This window comes from Glarea lozoyensis (genome assembly GCF_000409485.1).
Source record: "Glarea lozoyensis ATCC 20868 chromosome Unknown GLAREA13, whole genome shotgun sequence".
Lineage (NCBI taxonomy): Eukaryota > Fungi > Ascomycota > Leotiomycetes > Helotiales > Helotiaceae > Glarea > Glarea lozoyensis.
Window position 1 is genome coordinate 1069293 of NW_007360987.1, and position 20583 is coordinate 1089875.

The following is a 20583-nucleotide window of genomic DNA, read 5'->3' on the forward strand; positions in this document are numbered from 1 at the left end:
CTTCCACTACAAATAACCCTACAAACATCCCCTCATAAACCACACACCAGCACTCGCCTCCCCTCCCACGAGCTCTTAACAACCTTATCCTCCACCAAACCTCTTCACGTAATGCCCCCTCACAAGTAAACACCCCCCTTATTCGAATCATCGACATTGAAACCCGCTTCCCTCTCAAACACCCCCAAAGTAGCGAAGTGTCCAAGCTAACACCAAAAGCCCAGTCCAGACTTTCAATTAACATCTATCTAACCTCAGTCTTACGCCTGCTCCTTGAACCCAAAGTAGAGGGTTTATGAGGATGTAGTCGCGGCATTCCTAGGTTGGTAGATAGCCGAGGAAATGGTCTTGTGATATATAAGACTTACCTTTGTTCTTGGAGGTGAAAGGATTTGTTGAGTTCTGCTTTTAGGGTATCATAAGACGAGGCATACTAGTCTCGATGTTGGTTTGAGCTATGAGTGATGGATCATTCTATGGGAGAAGGTTGAAATTGCGTCTCTCTACTAACCAAAGTAAACTTACAACCTCATCCCCAAAACACAAGAATGCAAAGAACGAAAAAGAATCCAGAGAAACAAACACCTAGATTCTTAACCCACCCCACAAAAATATCTCACAAAAAAGGAAAACCTTCCCTGAAAAGTCCAAAAGGAAAAAAACTCACCTTAACCATTACCCGTCTACTCCCGTCCCGAAGGCTAGGTTCAACGCGATCCCCGGTTAGTGGTTAGTCGAAAGAAAAACGTGGAAGTGAATTTATACATTGGCATATTAGTGAATGTGTGGGAAGTAAGCGATACCTCTAGAGTGTGAGCTGACGGAACAAACTCAATTCGTGACAATATCTCGGTACTTACCTTGTCGACTCCAAAAGTGTCCGTAGACCTTCTCTACGTCCAGCTCTTGCGCTGTAAAGACTGTGATATGCTTCCAACGTGTCTCCATCCCCAAGACGAAGAAAGTCGAGGTACTAAGTTGATGACCTTGACCATCAACCACTCAACTCAACCTCCCCTCACATTCCAACAAGACAGCATATCCAAACCTCCCCAATCTTAAACCACAACCTCCCCCCTTCCCCTTCCCCTTCCCAACAACCCCCATCATCCATCATCCCCACCCCAAAACCCACCTCTGACCATCTCTCTCCATCTCCGACCAAACACCAAACTCCAGCCACTCACTCATACCAACTCCTCTTCAACCATCCCTTCCACCACACGACAAACCACATCCCGTAACCCCAAACCACATACCCAATCGAAAATCAAAAAACTGCCCAACTCCTACCTACCTTCACAACATCACTTGAAGGAATGCCATTCTCGGTTTCTCAACACCGAGCATCCCACACCCACACTTTTCGTCCACACCAGAAAATATACCATCAACCTGGCCTGGTGAACACTGGTTTCTCAGTCATTGACCTATCTACATCTGTTCTGATCCTAGAAGTTGAAACATTTGTGGTTCAAAAAGATGATAACATCTCTGTTCATTTGCACGTGTTCTTTAAGAATTCCCAACCTCCTCGCCATTTAGTACATCCACCACCCTCCATCCAGAATCATCACTTGGATTCCCAAGTCAGATATTACCAGAAACCACCCGTATAATTACCCCACGAATAGCAGATCTTTGTGTACTATGTGTAGAACGAAACCACGTTAAAAACTAAACACAACATAATTTAAATGGATGTCATTTCAATTGCTTCTCTAAGTAAAAATCTTCCCTATTCATCCATCCAGATGCACTGGATGAAAAGAGAACCACCTCAAACACAAAAACGGGAAAACAAAATGGGGCTTCAATGATTTAATTGATCGGTTGGTTGATGAGAATTTTGTCCGCTCCTCCAAAGCAAATAACACAGCTAGCTCAAACACCCATCAAGACAATCCCATTTGGAAAGAGTCCACCCAATCGCTCCATCAATATCAGCAGAACTTTTCGAAATCTCAAAACATCGCGAGCGAGTAAAACAAGAGAGATATATGGCTCGCTCGAGAATTGGTCTTTATTGTATTCGTAAGGTTCGTCGTGGAGGTACAAATTGCCTGCAAGATGCTGCATCGATAAATTAGTATTTTGTTTAAATACCAGGACCACAATTCGCATACCTTAGAAGCACTTGCGGTGAACGATGGATGGTCCAGACTCGTCGTACTCTTGCTTGGAGATCCACATCTGCTGGAAGGTTGAAAGAGATGCAAGAATAGAACCACCGATCCAGACGGAGTATTTTCGCTCTGGTGGCGCGATAATCTTGACCTTCATGGAGGATGGTGCAAGAGCGGTGATTTCCTTTTGCATACGATCGGAGATACCTGGGTACATGGTGGTTCCACCAGACTAATTCTGATTAGCAGGCATTAATTTGTGGCAGATTTGAAAACTCACCATGACAATGTTACCGTACAAATCTTTACGGACATCAACATCGCACTTCATGATGGAGTTGAAAGTTGTAACGTGAATACCACCAGATTCAAGACCCAATACAGATGGTTGGAAAAGAGCTTCTGGGGCACGGAAACGCTCGTTACCGATGGTGATGACCTGTCCATCAGGAAGTTCGTAGGATTTTTCCAAGCTCGAAGACTGGCTGGCGGTTTGAATTTCTTGCTCAAAGTCAAGAGCGACGTAGCAGAGTTTCTCCTTGATATCACGTACGATTTCTCGCTCGGCGGTGGTGGAGAAAGTGTAACCGCGTTCTGCCAAGATCTTCATGAGGTAATCGGTCAAATCACGTCCAGCCATATCGACACGGGCAATGGCGTGAGGAAGAGAGAAACCCTCGTAGATAGGAACGACGTGAGTAACTCCGTCACCAGAATCAAGAACGATACCAGTGGTACGACCGGAGGCGTACAGTGAGAGAACGGCTTGAATGGAGACGTAGAAAGCTGGGGCGTTGAAGGTCTCAAAGACAATCTGGGTCATCTTCTCTCTGTTCGATTTTGGGTTGATAGGAGCTTCGGTAAGGAGGACTGGGTGCTCTTCTGGAGCCACACGGAGCTCGTTGTAGAAAGTGTGATGCCAGATCTTCTCCATATCATCCCAGTTGGTAACAACACCGTGCTCAATTGGATATCTCAGGGTGAGAATACCACGCTTTGACTGTGCCTCATCACCGACGTACGAGTCCTTTTGACCCATACCAATCATGATACTAAATTCGACATCAGTTTTATTCCTCGAGTGCCGCTAGAGGCGGGGAAGCTGTGGGATGGGAAAATCTTACCCATGGTGACGAGGACGTCCGACGATAGATGCTGCGAAATGTTAGTGATTAAAATCATCAAAATTTGTTGCGATGCTGTTGAGGCTTCGCGCTCCAAATTCGCAGAGGCTGTAAGGCTGGAGAGAACTTACGAAAGACTGCTCTTGGAGCATCATCACCGGCGAAACCGGCTTTGCACATTCCAGAACTAGAAACCTCATCAGCGAATTGTCCATGTGATGTATGCTCAGTTTCGAGGATATCGTTCGATTGCCAAGTTGGTGCTTTGGAGCTGGCGCCCCACTACTGAATGACAGCTGGCGCTCAGGAATGTAGAAGCTTACCCATTGTCAATGACGAGAGCTGCAACTTCTTCTGTGAGAGGAAACCCAAGTTAGCAATGGCCCTTGATGATTGAAGTCGATGCGCTCCAATTTCTGCCGATATCGAGACGAGCTGGCACCGGGCGAGTCCTGCTTACCTTCCATGGTGATAGATTACGACTTTTAATCGAATAAAAGCGGTTGAGTGGGATATGGCGGTGAGACTCTGGCGACGATAAGATCGAACGGCAGAGGGGATCAAAAGATGCTGATATTAAAGATCACGAAAGGAGATTCGTGGCCGATAGAAGACTCGGAGTTGGTGTTGGTGGGTGTTCAGGAGAAGGTTGAAGTCGAAGAGGAGAGTGAGGTCGATGTCACGACTGAAATGTGTGGGCCGCGATTTCCATTCGGGGGGGCGAAGCGAACAGGAAGCGTCAATGCTGCTTTAACGGGATGGGAGAGGTTGTGGTGAGAATCCGTGAGAGATCGAGAAAGAGCGATGTGAATTTAAGTTGACTTTTGTAGCTTCTCAATTAATTCATATATTTGCTAATTTATAGAAATGTTACTAGCGTTGCATTATTGTCTGGACTAGTATTTCCTTCTTCTTCCCTCTAGCCAGCAGATACATACATAGCCATACCCAAACTCGTCACTAACACCGTCAGTTCACCCTCACTACTCACCCCAACCCAACAACTCCCCCAAGCAGCCCAGGCCAAGCTCCCCCAACACCGACTTCACACCGCAAATCCCTCCTAAGCCCCCGAAGCCCATCCTAACAATTAGCCGCCCTGCATAGCGCACGAGGCAACAAAGAACTTCCCAAAACGGTGACCGTCAGACGCGCGTTAAGGTGACGGCCACCTCTCTTGGCTAGTCTTTATACTCGCCGCTTCTCGCCAAGCAGGCTCTCAATTCCCTTTTATAGTCGCCACGATGTCTGCGTCAGTCCATTGCGTATGCGTATTCATTACACGATCACAGTTGCGCTGTACGAAAAACGAAATGCAGCGAGAGAAACCAAAATTGTCGTCCCCAGCCACCTACGGAAAGCCCGCCTGTTAGTCCGGCGAGCCTTCTACGGTGGCTTGGAGACGTCAGGAGTGCAATAAGTGAGGGGCAGTGGTGGGGTCAAGCGTCCCCAAATGTGTCTTGTCATCCTTTTTCTTGTTAATCATCCATTTGCTGACTGTGAATCCTTTTCTGATGTTCATGTTATGTCTGTAGTAACGAGTCAGAGAGACGGTCCTCAAGTACTTGCACCGGTTCATGACTCTAGAAACGTCACGGGAGGAGCCTCCCATTGGCTTCCGGGGTCACGTGACTTATACTTCTGTATTCCAAGTATTTCGATCGTTCTTGACTCTACCTGTTTACTGAAAGTTTTATCTTCAAATGAATTTGATTTCTATTTAGTATAGTCGTGAGTATCGGCCTGTTTTTCTGCCATTTGGTTTGCGACTTGACAAGTTAACCCCATTGCTGGATCCAATTTAGTATCGCAGGAAGACAATTTGCAATCACGATCGTCTCTGATCTTAGAATATCTGCGTTATTGCGTTTCCTTGTCTGGCCTAGGACGTGTAAGTGTTGCAATATTCCTCAGCTTGGACCGAATGACCGTCAACTCAAGTCAGTACAACAAAGCTATCATTGGAGGTATCATATTTTCGCTTCCAAATCCATACGGATATCCCTTATACTACAAGTCATGACATTACACCCACACAGAAGAACAAATCTTCCATTCCCTCCAACCAAAAAAATCATACACAAATAACACATAGGCTCACTGTCTCCCCCTCGTCCCATCCCCATCCCCAACACCAATCTCATCCCGCCTAACCTCTGTCGTCTTCTTCACCCACATAGTCCTCTCCTTCTCCACTCCCATCACAGGCAAAAACTCCTCACTACTATCCCCCAGTCCACTCTTACTATCCAGTCTCCCCTTCCCACTCCCAAAAAGCTTTCGTCCTTTCTTCTTCGGACTCTCCTCGACGACATTCCCCGCATCACCCGTCACTGTAGTAACCGTCCCGACCTCCTTCCCTCCCCGTAACGCTCTCTCCAAATCTGGTTCTGCTTCACGATTCATGCCGGCCGCAGAACCGCTTCGTATGTATCCGCTTCTATTTTCGCGGGGACTGAGAGGGTAGGTGTTCATTTTTGAGGGCTTGGATGGGTCGAGGGGTTCTGTGGAGCCGAAGAGGCGGGAGCGCGCGAAGAAGGTGCGGAAGAGAGGTCGGAGTGTTGCCATTGCTGAGGCTGTGAGACCGATTCCGGGTTCGACTGTGGACCAGATGGCGCTGGGAAGGGTTAGTAAGAGGATGATGATAGAGAAGCGAGAATCTTACACGTCTGTTGTTGACCAGAGGAAATCTGATTGTGCTAGTTGTTTGATGTATGGAATTCGTACTATTGTTGCTGTTGAGCCACTAGTAGAGGGTCAGTTGTGCACATTAGAAGTGTTGCTGTTTCCTCAACTTACATTGCTCCTAGACTCAGAATGATGCCGACTGAGATCTTGGTTCGAGGATTCATTTCGAGGTTCCACAAGAAAAAGACAGGAATAATGCCAAGCGTCCACTGTGTATGATTAGCCATATGACAATCAAATAAGTAGACATCAAGGACTTACATCGGAAACCGCAGAGATGGCACTGTGAGCATAAGTGCTATCTGTAATCCAGTTTGCCGGAACGCAGGTTCCCTTCTCTCCAAGGTACTGCGTCCAAAAATATGGTACAGGCGAGCATTGAAAGACAACAAGGAAGAAATAGAAGACGGTAAAGACGACAGTGGTGGTTATGATGATCCAGATCGCAAGTTTTTGGCGTCTATCCACACATATTCTCATGAGGAAAATTGAAATACTGGCTTTTAGGACTGCTGTACACGAGATGTAGGCGAGCTCACAACACCACCACCACTGGTTATAATTAGAGATGGAGAGAGAGCAAGGGATGAATACTCTTACCTTTAGGGCTATTGGTATGTGGGTTGGGTCAATATCAAGTAAATGCTGACCAGTACCATATTGGACCTAAGTTGAAGTGTAAGCACACCATGTATGACCAGGCATACCTCGCAACATAAGGGGTGACTTACTCCTAAAAGGACAAAAACACAATACAATGTAAAGAGAATCTAGGTCATCATGTTAGCAATCTGATCCCTATTCTTCTCTAAGACTGTGCGCCGTAATTCTAGATGCGGCCTTCCAGCAACGGTGAGGAGTTGAACATTGTCACTCCCCAGCTCCGACTTTGCTCTGTCAAACGAAGGAGAAGAACATAGGTGGAGACTAAGATCAACCGCTCCTTGGTGGGACGGTAACATCGCATTTTCAAGGAAAGTGATGATGAATTCACTTACCAAAGCAACCACACAAAGTGTATCGTCAATTCCAAAACTCCTAAGCAGAAAGCCCCTCACATAACATCTCAAAAGAACGAAAACCCATGATAGAACAAGAAAGAGAATAGCCACACCCTGCACCTCAGGACCTCTATTCTCTACCATAACGAAAGCTGTTCAACTCGATCTCAACGTCAAAAAAACACCGGAAGCTATTCACAAAGAGCAGCAGTAACGCTTCAAGCTCCCGTGTAGCACGCTTCAAGAAGGATATCAAAACGGAAAATTCGTCCGGTGAAAGGCTGGCTGGGATGATATCTATAGTATGGGGGGAAAGTCTGCGGTGGCTCACAGTTTCATAGGCCAAGGGGGTCTCCACATGGATGCGAGTGCCACTCCGTCTCCCCCTCGCACGGCGAATGGCGATCTGCCCTAGATATTGATGGGCTGAAGTCTTGAAAATCGGAGGTGAGCTATCCATAAAATAGTGGCTCTGACATAGGAGAAACGTGCATGGCTGTCCTAGCATCGCGTGGAAGTCTCCAGGAACTCCTGAGTTGCGTTCGCGTGGCTTTCTATCTGACGGTGGCTTTCTGACTATACCATTCGTAATGGTTTCTAGCCACGAGGAGAAAGCCACGGGCATGAACTACTGTAGGAGAAGGGCTATATTGGGCATCACTTACCGTTTTTAGCTCATGCTGGCTGGCCATCAGAGCTAAGATACCTGACTAGGCGCCTCTGGATGGAGAAGCTGCCCTGAAAGAGCGGGAAATTTCGAATATCAGGGTCGCTGTTTGCATCGACTAACGTCTCGGAAGCGTGCGGGTAGAAGTTCGATACGTTAGACCAACGGGAAAATACTCGTACTTCGTCGAAAGCACACAAGTGAGCGGAGGCTAACGGGTTCTAAAGATCCTGACAGGTGCTGGGCCCAAAGAGCACGTTCACGACAGCGTGACGGTCCGAATCCGCAAAAGAAACCCAACTTGTCACCCAAGAGTTCGAGCCCGGTGGTTGTTTCTGTAAGAGTTCGGGATCGACGGCACGAATTTCTTCAAGTTCGTTGGTGATGCGGGGAGCAGGGAGACGCAGGCACACGACATCTCCTTCCCAATAACGTCCATCCCGGCCATGCGAATGCTTTCGGAATAACCGTGCTCTCGGACCCTGAACAGGGAGCTGTGTGAGACTTATTTGGTCGAGATCTCGACGGCAGATGTTGCGATGTTGGTCGGTTAGCAATAATTGCTAGGAGGCAAGGACCAGGTGGACAAACTTTTTACGTTTTTATTCTTTGCAGCTCGGCAGTTTAGGCGACATCCTACGGGAAGTGAACAACGACTTGATGTTGCTGACAACGGCCGAAATATTGATACTTATTAATCTGAAAGTTGAGAAATGGAAGATATGTATTGCGGTAAGTAGCCGTGCAAGAATGCCGCTCGAGAGCGAGAGGCGACACTTTTTGTGGAATTGCTGAAGAAGTTCGGTGGATTTTCTACTTCCGAAGCGATCATGGCGACGGGATACTTCCAACCTCACTACACCAAACGAGTCAGGATATCTGTGCTGCACAGCTGCTTTGATTCTACCCACTATTCTTCTCCAAAACTCAGCATATAGCAGACTTCTGATTGGAAAATTTTGCCCGATCGTTAGAAGTAAAGAATGATCATTTGTCACTGTCCTTTTCCGCGTGACGTCTTGATGCTGACTAGCTGGTGCATTCTGATATACAATGCTTTAGAACGAACTACGAATACATAACCTTCTAGAGCGCCCGCCATGGAAAACTCTCGAGAACATATAAGTCTGAGCCGCACCCAACTTGCACACATCGACTCACGCTACACACACATCACCCCGATTCCACCACATCCTCGGCAACTTCCAGCTCGACATCCACAGATCCAAAATAAATACCCACCTAAACCATAACACCTCTCAATATAGACAAGGAAACACGTGCATATCCAGCATCGCGGATCCGGCCTCCTCGCTTTCCCAGCTTTCCCACCATCTCAGCCAGGTACCCAATAATAGCCAAGCTCTCGCACATCGACGACAAGACAAGCATGAACAGCAGCAGATGAACCCAAACGATCGGCACATCCCAAACCCATGACCGGTTCCCACCAAAGCGCCGAGGTTGACGGTTGAGACTCCAACTCCTCTCACTACAGCTGGAGATACCTCCTGAAAATGGATTTTCTCCGTGGCTAAGGGACGCCCCACCTGGTCGTAGCATCGGGGATGTGAGAACGGTAAAACCTGGGAATATCACAATTTCGTAATCTGAGAAGGTTGGTGAGATTTCTATTTGTCGTGTCCAAGGAATAAAAGGTGCTCAAAGAGGACGTGACGTTCAGCTCGAAGGCCTAGTGTTTTAGACTCCGTTACCTGGTTATCAACTTCTCGAGTTGGGGAAATATCCGTTCCGTCGTTAGCCAAACACTTAGCCCGGTTTTCAGATGTCTAGCTTCTACTTGAAAAGGGAATACTTCGTATCCTTTAGATCAGTTGTGATGAGAAGCTGCAGTAAGTGGCGTCTATAGTTTTGCAAGTCTTCTTACTTTTTGAGCTCTTTGCATTGCGAAGATTGGTGGGGATGAGTGTTTACTTCGGAGTTGTAAGACAAATTTGAGGCCACAAATACTACGTGCAAATGAAGTGCACCTAATAAACTTTATTAGAGTTGCTAAGATCGTCAGGCACGTAGCTTTAGGGAAGAAAGTTTCAATTCTAGCGCAAGGTCTCCAGATTCATCGAAAATTAGTCTACATCCAGACCTAACTAACTTGGAACTGCAGACTAATACAGAAATCTCACCTAGCAGCTACAGGGTATATAAAGTATATTTCGTTACCGAAAGCATATCTCATTACCAAACGATAGAACAAAACCTACCTGTCCCCTAGTCGGCAACATCGGATGCCTTTCACAGAAACCTGGGGTTACAGCGCTTCACTAAATTCCAGCAACAAACTCCTCCACAACCCTCGCAACCTCCGCCGGTGCTTCAACGACCATGAGATGTCCAACCCCCTCCACAACAACCATCTCTCCCCCCTCATAGCAACCTACCACCTCCCTCTCCAACCTCTCCCTCGTCTCAACCACATCATTCTCCCCTGCAGCAACCAACACCGGACACCTCATCCCCTTCACCTCCTCCCTAATATCCTCAGCCATACCATACTCCGGCCAAGCCCTCCTCGCATGTCTATTCCCCCTCAACATATCCCGTACCAGCGCCTCGGTCGCCTCATCAGTGAGTGTGGAAGAGGTAAGTACATTTCTTATCACAAACTCGCACGATTCCCTCGTTTCGTAAGCGGTGTACGATTGCTCCCTCAAGTCGTCAGGAAGAACTAAAGGCGTAGGTGGTGCTGGCGCAATGAGTATCAGTCCTTTGAGGTTCGGTGTGTTATTCCGACCTGCTATGAGTTGCGCTACTTTTCCGCCCATGGAGTGGCCTACTAGGAGAATATCCCGCAAGGCGAGCTTGGAGAGGAGGTCTTCGATGTCGAGGGCGAGATGCTTGATTGAGTATGCCGATTGATCGTCTGGGCCGGTGGAAAGACCTAAGCCTCGGAAGTCGATGGAGATTGTGTGGTATGAGGTGAGGTGTGATATTAGCGGTGCATATGTTGCTGAGGAACCGCCCCAGAAATGAAGAAATACTAGGGTTGGTAGCGATGATGGATTGCCAGTTATTGAAGTATGCAATGTGGTTGTCGAGTCTATCTGGTGGAGTTTACATCGCGCCATGGTTGTGATCGAAGCAGGTATGGGAGTTACATATTATGACACTCAACGCACATCTGGATATCGCAGAATAGGATTTCAACCTTCCATATATACTCCTAGTAAATGACAACTAGCCGGAATGACTGAAGTCCTTTAACTCAAACTCGTCGTGCCACTGGATGACACAGTCATAGTTCTTGCGACTTAGTTGGCTGAGTCGGATATAGTTTCGGATAGCTGGATATACAACAGCAGCCACTGAGCATCTGATGGTCGCCACCAGATCTGGATCCGGTGTGAAATAAGTATCTACTCGAACTTATAGACAACCAATATCTCGGCACCTCGATGTTCCAGCATTGTTTTGCAGAAATACAACCTGCAATATCTCGCATGATCTGTGATTTTCAACAGCAGCAGTGGCTTATTCGAACGATGCCATTCATCCTCAAGGCTTTGTCTCAGGGCCTTGGTCATTTCCGTCGACCTCTCCATCACCAATTGCACCCTCTTCAGAAGCTTTTGCTTCATCCAACTTCCTATACTTCCTCTTGCTCTTTTTCACAGCACTACTCTTCTTCTTCTTCTTCACCTCTCCCACCACAGCACTCCGACTCTTATCCCCTTTCTCCAAATCATCCAATCGATCCGCCAGCATCTGTCTTGCAATCTTGCGGTTCTGCGACCGCGATCGCGTAGCTTGGACTTTGAGAACAATGCCCGAGGTAGCATGGATGAGCTGGACTGCAGAGGAGGTTTTGTTCTGGGCCATTTGATTAGCCCACGATTCCGGATTGCTGTTCCATATGATGGAGAAGTAAAACACGCACAATTTTCTGGCCCCCAGGTCCACTCCCATGTAGAAAAGCCTCTGTAAACTCTTTCTCGGGTGGTGGTTTAGGTCGATCCGGCATCTTCTTCTTCCATTGCGCCGGAGTTGCGCTCAAGCTCCTCCCGAAGACATGGCCTGTATTCTTCTTTTCACGGACCGCACTCCGTCGTAGAATCAGACTCCATCTCTCCAACATCATGCCATTGTTTCCGGTCGTTGAAGTTGTTGATGTTGATGTACTTGCGCCGAGCACTCCAGATGTAGATCCGCAGACCCCTGCCAATTGATGTACGGTGGCGCCTGCGCTGGAAAAACATAATGGCGCGCGACTGTCGGATTAACGAGAACAATCAGTCATCTCTTCAATACCACGCAGGGCGATTTATTTCAAAATCTTGTGTCACAGAGTCGTGTCGACCTCAAGTCAGATTCGGCTTCCAACTATTTGCAACTTTAAGACTGCGAAGCACGCAGAATGGCTCTGTTCGCCTCTACTTTCCGCTGGTTACAGCGCAAAAGATACCAATATGAGGTATGGAAATGGGCACTACCGACTTTGAATCGCAATAGGAATGGAGTGCTAACAGAATTAGGTGACCTTCTCATTATACATGTTAACGCCCACCGAGAAATTCATCTTCAGTACGTCCCTCCTACCTCCTTCCGACCATTCCGGCCCCTATTCCACCAATCCTCAATCTAACAATACCTTTACAGATTCATTCCTCTTTCTATTCTTCTCTATGATCATCATCGCTATGACACTGTACCTGCCTCAGCACATCACCTTCCTCACGAGCCGAGCCTGGTTCTACTACAACGGCGACGAGAGCGCGAAGATGGAGATTGCGAATTCGAGTGCAAGCACCGTGATGGAGGTGGTGAAGGAGACGGTGGCTGCGGTGCAAAAATCGGGTGGTAGGGAAGTTGTGGAGGGCGTTAAGGAGCTGTGATCCGGCGTGCGAAATGTTGGGCGGATGAGAGGTGACTTTGGGGGGGGGGGAGATAATGTCCACAAATACGCTTCACTGGGAATTGTGGAGGAAAGCTTGGGGGTCGTTGTCTGTACTATTTTCACACATAACGCCTTGTAATTGGAGAGTAGGGCGGCTCTATCTGGGTTTGGAGTTTGGGAATGGACGCAGAGACGTGGATATGGGAAATCACGACGCAAATAGCGATGTAATCATTAATGATGTCAGATAGCGATTAGCAAAAGAGATTAAATGGTGGCTTTAGACATATGTTACAACAATCACATATGCAACTGAATATTCGTGTGGAGATGTCTGGGCTCACTTGGAAGATATCAGAATACATTTAAGCTCTGTTTTCCCGCGCAGTCTTCAAAGCTTTCATCGTGTTATACATCAGCTCAGCAGTCCCTTTGACGCCCTTCTGCTCCAATTCCATCAGGACACCTAATCTATAATCCTGCCAATTCAAGCGAAGTCCATTATCCTTCTCCAGTTGCTTCAGTGAGGCCTGCGTGACCGGCCCGGGGTGCCTTACTAAGATCTCGTTCTCAGCCGCGTCTTCCAATTTCCTCACATAGGAAATTGAAAAGAGACAGAGTACAGGCGAGAATGACAGACTGAAGAGTGAGGAGAGAGTAGTTGATATCCCAAGATCCCTCACGTAATCATCTAGCTGGACAGTCGTATTCGGATCCAGAAGACAACCGAGCGCATTCGGATCACTGGTGTTAAAAGCATGAGCTCGCCATACGCAGTTGCAGACGTCCATGAGGAAGCCATTGAAGTGGTTGACGTAATCCTGAGAATATTGTCCGGGGTTGAAAGCCCGGCCTGTTTCGAAGGCGGACTTGTAAACTGAGAGGAGTCCACAGAGCCGATCGAGTGTGTCCAGCGAATTTGTGAAGTGAAAGATGTAGACAAGTTGAGTGGGAGGGATCGGTATGCGGATGGTTTGCAGAATGGAGGGATGAGAAATCAGTGTTCCGATACTTTCGTAGAAGCCCAGTACGCTAGAAACAGTCGCAACATCAGGAAGACCTTGAATAATGACTGTCGCTAAAGAGTTGGCGTGCGATACAAGACCGGCTACTGCTGCCGTTGCTTCAGCTGGATGGGCTGTCGTGAGCATAGATACTGTCCAACGATTAAGAAGATTTGTGTAATAGCCCATTAGAGTTAATTTGCAATGATTTGTGTTGGAGTCAAGAAGAGCTTCTTCTAACGGCATAAGAACTTCCGAGTAGAGGTCTACTAATGTTAGTAGGAAGACTTCAAGGGTTCCAAGTACAGGTCAAACCTTCAAATGACTTGACTGGCAAGAATGATAAGAGACCGAGAATGGTCTCTTGGCCAAACGACCCATTCCACTCTGGGAGCATTGATTGAAGATATCTTAAACAGGCTTCTGGCAGTACCTGAAATAAGTTAGCCTATACTGTGAGAATAAGACTTCATTAGGAATACTTTTGTAGACTTTGTATGTTTATGAATGGCTTCGAGCATTTCTAATATTTTGGCTTCCGACGGATTGGGGTGGTGCAATTGGTCTTCGAAAAAAGCATACAGCCAATTGTTGATGCGCCTCTCATGTTCATCAGAGGATCGAAGCTGGAGAAGCCTTTGCAGTAAAGGATCACCCAAGACTGCCACGAGCTGATTAGGTGGGTCGATTCTCTCCAGTTTCTGAACAAAGTCGTGAACGTCTTCAATTTCCTCCAGCGTGATAGAAGACTTGGGAGATGTTAGAAATATACTGCAACAAGTATATTGAACTTACCTCATTAGCGCTAAATGTGTGGACTTCTGGTATCAAAGATTTGTTATTTTGGTGCGAGCCAGTTGTACGACTTCGGCTGACCCGAAATGGTATTTCCGCTGGTAGCCCTTCTTGGTTTTGGTGAAAAGAAATAGCTTGTATATCAGCAAGCCGCTCTCCCCATTCTTTATTTGGATGCTACCGAAGTTAGTGCTGCTCACTCTGAGAGGGGTCAACCCTACTGTGAAGACTGAGGCTCTTCCGGATACGGCGTCACCAACGATGATATCCGGGTAATAATCCTTAAATACTCGCAGGAGCCCAACCAATGGCGGCTCATTTCCGACCTGTCGGATTAATTCCATTCTATATGAGCGTTAGCCAAAGCGTTGTTGTATTTTGGAGTCGTTTACAAGACTTGGATTCTGTAAGGCAGTACGTGTTTCCTTCGGGTGATCAAAGACAGAATATGACATAGCTGCGGCCTGTTACTTATTAGTTTCAATTTCGAAGAACCAAGACATTTAAATGAGTTACCGAATTGTAGATGTGTCGAGCAAATTAAATAAAACAGGATATAGTTGAGAAATAATTTTCGAGCTTTCAAGAACGTTGTAGATCATGACTAGCCATTTCAGGAGCGCCGTTTGCGAACTGTAGGAAGGCTTCGATTTTCCATGACCAAGACTTCCAATCACCTTTGTTACCAATGAGTTGAGTACTTGATCCGCTGGGTAAAGATTCTTGATGAGGTTGTTGACACTTGCTTGGTCCAACTCATTTGGCAACGTGATAATGTCGATCAGCCGGTCCAGAGAGCTCTTAGACAGTCCATCTTCGTAAGCACGAGTGGAAATTCTGTCTACGGTGGTCGATATTCGAAGATTTCGCTGTTTGGCGGGTATCTTTGCAGCTGGTCTGAGATTCAGCAATTGATACCTGATAGTCGCGTCACATTCGTGCACGCGTGTCTTACCGTGTTCCAAATCGTCCAGCAACTCCTCAATAGTAAATTCACGTCGGGGAGGGGGATCCATTGTGTCGGCGAAGGGGTTTCCTATGAGAGGAACAAACGGATTGCATCCATGAGTTTCGTGAGGCTCAAGGTCCTCGGTAGATGGTCGTTGGCCTGCTCGCGAATGTTTGTGTAACACGGATGTTGGAGGTGGAATTCAACTGGCAAAACAAATTCGCTTCTGCTCCCATATTTGACCCCCCCTATCACCTGTCACCCAACCTCAAATATATTCGCAATCTCCCGTCAGAAAACAGAGACCTTCACGACGTTAATTTCTACAGTCGCGATGGCAAAAGGCGGACTAGATGGAATCTACAGTGTGGTTTCACGACGAACATTCTGCATGTCACTAAGTCAACAGAGCATGAACGATGCACATCGCCTAACGAAGCGTCCCTGCTACGTTCAGAACGGCCATCCATCAGCCCCCAGATGCTGCATGCACCTTGGATGCGAAGGCCAAATCCAACGTCGTGGGAGACTTAGCCGGCACGGTTCGTCGGCGGAGGGGTACATCGCGCAGTTACGATTGAAGATATACCAACAAAAGCCGACCACGCCGGACGCTCTCCTTCTCTGCAGCAACCCGCTTTCCAGCACGTCAGGATGGATCCTGGGACACAACCCGCCAGCAAAACGCTCTTTCGGGCTGATAAGGACGAGAATAGCCAGGACGACACCGCTCTTAAACGCTTCACCAGTTCAGCCTGCAGCGATAGGACTCCCCCGAGCCTATCAACAGAAGAGCTTCTGGCGAAGGGGGACCGTTTGGTGGTAAAGATTCCCAGACTACTTGCCATTTGACGATCTTGCGGGTGCCATGCGACCAGCAAAGACGCCTTCATCCAGCTTCTACAGCAGCGCAGCCGCTAACTCGCGGGTCAAGGTGCATAATGTTGCACAAAGAAGCGGCCTCGAACGCGTTGATGGTCTTCTTCCGCCATCGTTGCGTGGTTGCGAACCTGGGGTGCTGAAATCGCAGTCTGTTCGTGGAGGAGAGGAGAGGGGTGCAACGTGGGTCTTGCCTTTCATCCAGAGCGTCAAGAGCCCATTCCGCCGATATGGCCACATCCGGAATAGGCCTGCAGCAGTCAGACGTTCAGATCCAAGCTGGAGGACAGAGGGCCTGCTTTTGGCCTCAGAAGTCTGCCTCCAAGGTCAGCAAAGCAAGTTCTTCCCATGTACTTCGTCTCGCCAGTCCAATTGCGTGTGGTACGGGTACCGAGATTCTGTGTAGACGCTGGAGAGTCCGTCCACAATATATCATTCCCTTCAACGGCTTGATATTTGTGCTACATCGCGACCTGTGAGGCGGTTTCCAGCCTTGAGCGGACGCTTCCAGGTAATCAGCCCTTCTGTTACGGTGATTCCGAGTTCAGCGCAGCAACATTGCCTCGGACCTGGATCGGCGCGACGTTCCATGCTTCAACGAGGGAGTGCGTCAAAAGTCTTTGATCTACAAGCGAATATATTCTGCAGCGCTACGAGATTTGCAAGAGCCAACCCTGTGAGGTACAGAGGCACACATCCGAAAGGATCCAACCTTCTGAAAGAAGGCTATTTATCCTACGAGGCGCCGTTTCCGCTCCCGTGGCTTTGCACGCTCGTTTGGCGCTTTCAGACTCAGGGTCTGCGCAAAAAACTTAATCATTGGCTACAGATGTGAGTGTTCATTATCCCTGAGCTGCACCAGCGTATTCGACACTAACTCCACATCATCCAGTTACACAAGGTGCAGATTCGTGTGACACTGTATGTGGCCATTTTCTCGTCGTCTGCGGAGTTCTTTGCAAGGGTGGCGAGCTAATTTCAGGCTCTTTTAAAAGATACTTGTCCGCCACATGTTGAGCCCAAAAAGAAACTTCAAGGCACACGGCACATATTTGCAACATCTACAACCACGTGGGAAACATAGGTGACTTCGGCTTCTGTAAGGTACGGATGCTGAACCGTCCGTCTGCTTTTGTGCTTGGAGACACGGATCAAAGATTTTTACTTGGAAAGCTCGCCTAAACAGCCCCTTCAACCTTCATGTGGGGGGTAGCCTTTATTATTGTTATTACGACGGCCAAAGTATTCAATCCTCTGCGCCATTCCTAGACCTGCCCGTTTAGATCCTGAAGCCAAGACGATCCAGTCTCCTGGAACATGCAATTACTAACGTAGACATCCTGGAGCCGGCATATAAACCACAGGTACGCATGTACTTCCTTGTTTCGCCATCCGGCACCGACAGTCTTCCTATCTTTAGGCGCTTGTGGTTGACAGATTAAAGCGTGTCAAGATCGAATCATGAGTTCGACTCATACTACCCAGTCGGCTAGTTCGGACGATGAAGACGAAATGTAGATAATTTTCATGTTCCTGCCTTCTACCCTCACATAAGTCTAACACATCCAGGGAGATAGATACGAACGCTGCAGTAAACCCTTCCAGCGCCGCTGCACACAAAATCGCTCAAAACGAAGGGAGCTTAGCTGCTGTTTATAGAGATGCGACTGATTGGCTGCAACACGTTAGAGCATTGCGGGAAACCGATGTTATCATACTTCTAACACCAGTAGTCGTCCCAATCAGCCAGGACCCGACCGACATAAGTGATCCTTTCGAGCCATTGGGACGCTCTTTAGCGAAAAGACACGCAAGGGTTCGTCAAGTACCTTATACTAAAAGGTTCGTGGAGTGAATCTGGACTTTGATCTTATCTAAACCCTTGCACAGGAACGGTATCACGTCTACACATCTTGGATTTATTAAAAGGGGTCATGTTATAATACTGTGTTTTGCCCTTCGCCCAGGAGAGCAGCTACCTCTCGAATTCGCAGATATCACTTTTGCTGTCAGCGATAACAAACCATGTATCATCGTTGTATGTTGTAATCCAATTGACGAGAACCAAATCATACCCTTTCCGACTGTTATCCAGACTCTTGGATATTCGCCACCCGCCCTGGAATCTACAGCAGCCTTAATATTTGGAGAGGGCCTGGGCTTTCCTCTAGGCCGTGCTTCAGAGCCACCCACAACTGACTCGCAGGCTCCGAGACTTTGGCAAGTAGAACAGTGGAATGAATCAAGAGATATATCAAGTGTGGTAGGGCTATGGAATGAGGATATCAATGGCAGGTTCGCTCTCGATCAAGATACTCTAGCGTCTTTACTCCGGCGCCCAGGTTACGCGAAGCATTATGTTGTTCGTGACACGAAAAGTGGAGTCATACATGGATTTTGTGCAACATATCTGGCATATGTTGATAAAGAAGGGGAGAAGCTCATTGCTTCTCTTGCGGTACTTCTTGTCCGCTCTACGCACAGGCTACTTGGTATCGGGCTTAGCTTGCACAGTCATGCGGTAAGCCAGCTCAAGAGAACAAGAGGTGTAATACGTTTACAGTTTGGAAGTACATTTCCACGACTCTTATATGGTCCGCCACTTGGAATGCAGTTTAACGAAGCTTGGTTTCGGAGACGAGGATGGCAATTTAACAAAGAAAGCCCAGGGCAGGGCCAGGTGATATACGACCTTATCCTAGATTTTTCGAACTGGAAATACTCCGACAATTCATCATCTGAAACCATCTTCAAGTTATGCACTCAGGAGGATATGATGAAGGTCATCGAGATTGTTGAAGAAACATCGGCAAAACAAGCTAAAATGGGTTGGTTTGATCAATATACATCAATGATGAATGGACCGAATGTCAAGGATATTGTATTAGCAGTGGCTGACAATGTCGTGGTGGCCACGGCCCTTACTTACACCCCGTCGTGTGGAAGTCCAATACCCTCGAATTTACCATGGGCGGGCCGCATCGGCGACGATGTGGGAGGTGTCACTTGTATATGCATCAGCCGTGAGTATCTTTCTTCTGTGAAGTTCCTTGCTTGGACTGCAATTCTATAGTTGTATGTACACTTGGGGTTTTGTTGTCTGCATAAACAGATTACTTAAGGGGCTCTTCGACCCCGTCGTCGCATCTACAATTTCCGTACACCTAACATAACATAGCTCACCAAAACGATAACATCATGGGCGGTTTGCTGAATGCATGCGTCAAAATGTTGCACGACCAAGGGATGACTCGGATGTTTATAGATGGCGTGGCAGGTGAAGTGGACTCTTTGAAGAGACTAGGTTTGCTTTTCATCTATCACTCATTTCCGTAGATAACTAACGCCCAACCTAGGGTTTGAAGAGTGGGCGCAATATAGGGATGTCTGGAAGGACGTCTGATGGAGTGGAATTGGACACCAACTGTCTCCTAGGAGAAAATGGTGAAAGGAGTGGGCCGAGCATTAAACAATACATCGCATTGATACCCCAGGAGGCTTGGTCATGGCTGGAGTTAGCATTAGTTTTCAACAGAATGTTTGCTGTCTCACATGTTCCTACTCCTTTGTGCGCACGGCGGTTTGTGTTTGTCGACATAGGTGATGCATAGGTACCTACGCAAAAGCGATGCCGGCTCGCTTACTTGGTTGGTCGCTTAGCTGACTTAGAAATAGATACAAGAATTATCAAACAAAGAAACTTTGAGACATGGAATGGAGAAGAGCTGAACCTACAATCCGTCGTTTATCCAGATAAGCATTTGCATTCGTCAAAATGAAACCCAGCACAAAGCATCTCAAGCACCTGCTTCCAGGAAACGCTACATTCCGTAATTCTGGAACATGAAAACATGAAAATGTGACTTTGTTATAGCACTTTCTTTGATGGTCTGGTTATGGGTCTTGGAGTTCGAAACGCCTAATAAAGCGAATAGCTAGATGTGAGGCCACATGCTCTTAACAAAGAGTGAAAGGGGTGTGGAGAGATATAAGCAAGAGCAATTGGAGAAATGTATAGAGGATCAGACAAGTTCAGCAACATTCTCTTCGCGCCACATTCAAGCCACCTCAAAACACACTCAATAATCACGCGTACCCTCAATCGCTATCATCGCAAATACTCCAATCTTTCAACATCGATTAGGCCAGCGGACTTAAACGGAAAACAAAATGTCACAAAACTCCAACGTCCAGCACTTGATCTGTTGGTTCTGCGGGTATAGCAACCCCTCCCCGAACACGACATGTAGTTTATGTCACGGAGCAACAGTATCGCCCCTCGATGGCACGGGTACGAACATGATTCGATGGGTCCCCCGGGCAGCCACCGGGCAACAACCACTATAGACGCTCATTGCAACCGCCCGAAGTCCGTTTGCTATCCGCTTGAGAAACTCCAGTGCTTCGGCTCTTTTCATTCGATACCCCAGCGGTACAATGCTGTTGTCGATCCAAAATGGACACAATGCTGTGATGACACGAGCAGACTTTACGCAAA

At 47.5% G+C, this 20583-nt stretch overlaps 8 protein-coding genes across 8 annotated transcripts; 3 read left to right on the top strand and 5 right to left on the bottom strand.

The window, feature by feature from the left end:
• Nucleotides 1-2127: 2127 nt before the first annotated feature.
• Nucleotides 2128-3717, bottom strand: GLAREA_10304 (Actin-like ATPase; the record flags this gene model as incomplete). The annotated part of the gene is made up of 6 exons (XM_008080354.1): nt 2128-2358; nt 2407-3178; nt 3251-3281; nt 3382-3437; nt 3574-3604; nt 3711-3717. The coding sequence occupies 6 exons, from the start codon at nt 3715-3717 to the stop codon at nt 2128-2130; spliced, it is 1128 nt and encodes a 375-aa protein (XP_008078545.1).
• Nucleotides 3718-5347: 1630 nt separating this feature from the next.
• GLAREA_10305 (uncharacterized protein) lies at nt 5348-7083 on the bottom strand (the record flags this gene model as incomplete). The annotated part of the gene is made up of 7 exons (XM_008080355.1): nt 5348-5867; nt 5916-5996; nt 6050-6147; nt 6200-6490; nt 6539-6604; nt 6670-6708; nt 6937-7083. The coding sequence occupies 7 exons, from the start codon at nt 7081-7083 to the stop codon at nt 5348-5350; spliced, it is 1242 nt and encodes a 413-aa protein (XP_008078546.1).
• Nucleotides 7084-9888: 2805 nt separating this feature from the next.
• GLAREA_10306 (alpha/beta-Hydrolase) lies at nt 9889-10692 on the bottom strand (the record flags this gene model as incomplete). Its single annotated transcript, XM_008080356.1, has 1 exon — nt 9889-10692. The coding sequence occupies one exon, from the start codon at nt 10690-10692 to the stop codon at nt 9889-9891; it is 804 nt and encodes a 267-aa protein (XP_008078547.1).
• Nucleotides 10693-11119: 427 nt separating this feature from the next.
• On the bottom strand, nt 11120-11699 carry GLAREA_10307 (Release factor; the record flags this gene model as incomplete). Its single annotated transcript, XM_008080357.1, has 2 exons — nt 11120-11434; nt 11502-11699. The coding sequence occupies 2 exons, from the start codon at nt 11697-11699 to the stop codon at nt 11120-11122; spliced, it is 513 nt and encodes a 170-aa protein (XP_008078548.1).
• Nucleotides 11700-11978: 279 nt separating this feature from the next.
• Nucleotides 11979-12456, top strand: GLAREA_10308 (uncharacterized protein; the record flags this gene model as incomplete). The annotated part of the gene is made up of 3 exons (XM_008080358.1): nt 11979-12035; nt 12097-12145; nt 12221-12456. 3 exons carry the CDS (start codon nt 11979-11981, stop codon nt 12454-12456), a joined length of 342 nt encoding a protein of 113 aa, XP_008078549.1.
• Nucleotides 12457-12823: 367 nt separating this feature from the next.
• Nucleotides 12824-15273, bottom strand: GLAREA_10309 (Mis6 protein; the record flags this gene model as incomplete). The annotated part of the gene is made up of 6 exons (XM_008080359.1): nt 12824-13728; nt 13778-13895; nt 13945-14211; nt 14258-14434; nt 14479-14602; nt 14774-15273. The coding sequence occupies 6 exons, from the start codon at nt 15271-15273 to the stop codon at nt 12824-12826; spliced, it is 2091 nt and encodes a 696-aa protein (XP_008078550.1).
• An 801-nt stretch (nt 15274-16074) lies between these two features.
• On the top strand, nt 16075-16491 carry GLAREA_10310 (uncharacterized protein; the record flags this gene model as incomplete). Its single annotated transcript, XM_008080360.1, has 1 exon — nt 16075-16491. The coding sequence occupies one exon, from the start codon at nt 16075-16077 to the stop codon at nt 16489-16491; it is 417 nt and encodes a 138-aa protein (XP_008078551.1).
• Nucleotides 16492-17546: 1055 nt separating this feature from the next.
• GLAREA_10311 (Acyl-CoA N-acyltransferases (Nat)) lies at nt 17547-19488 on the top strand (the record flags this gene model as incomplete). The annotated part of the gene is made up of 5 exons (XM_008080361.1): nt 17547-17599; nt 17655-17927; nt 17976-19108; nt 19264-19389; nt 19442-19488. 5 exons carry the CDS (start codon nt 17547-17549, stop codon nt 19486-19488), a joined length of 1632 nt encoding a protein of 543 aa, XP_008078552.1.
• Nucleotides 19489-20583: the final 1095 nt, after the last annotated feature.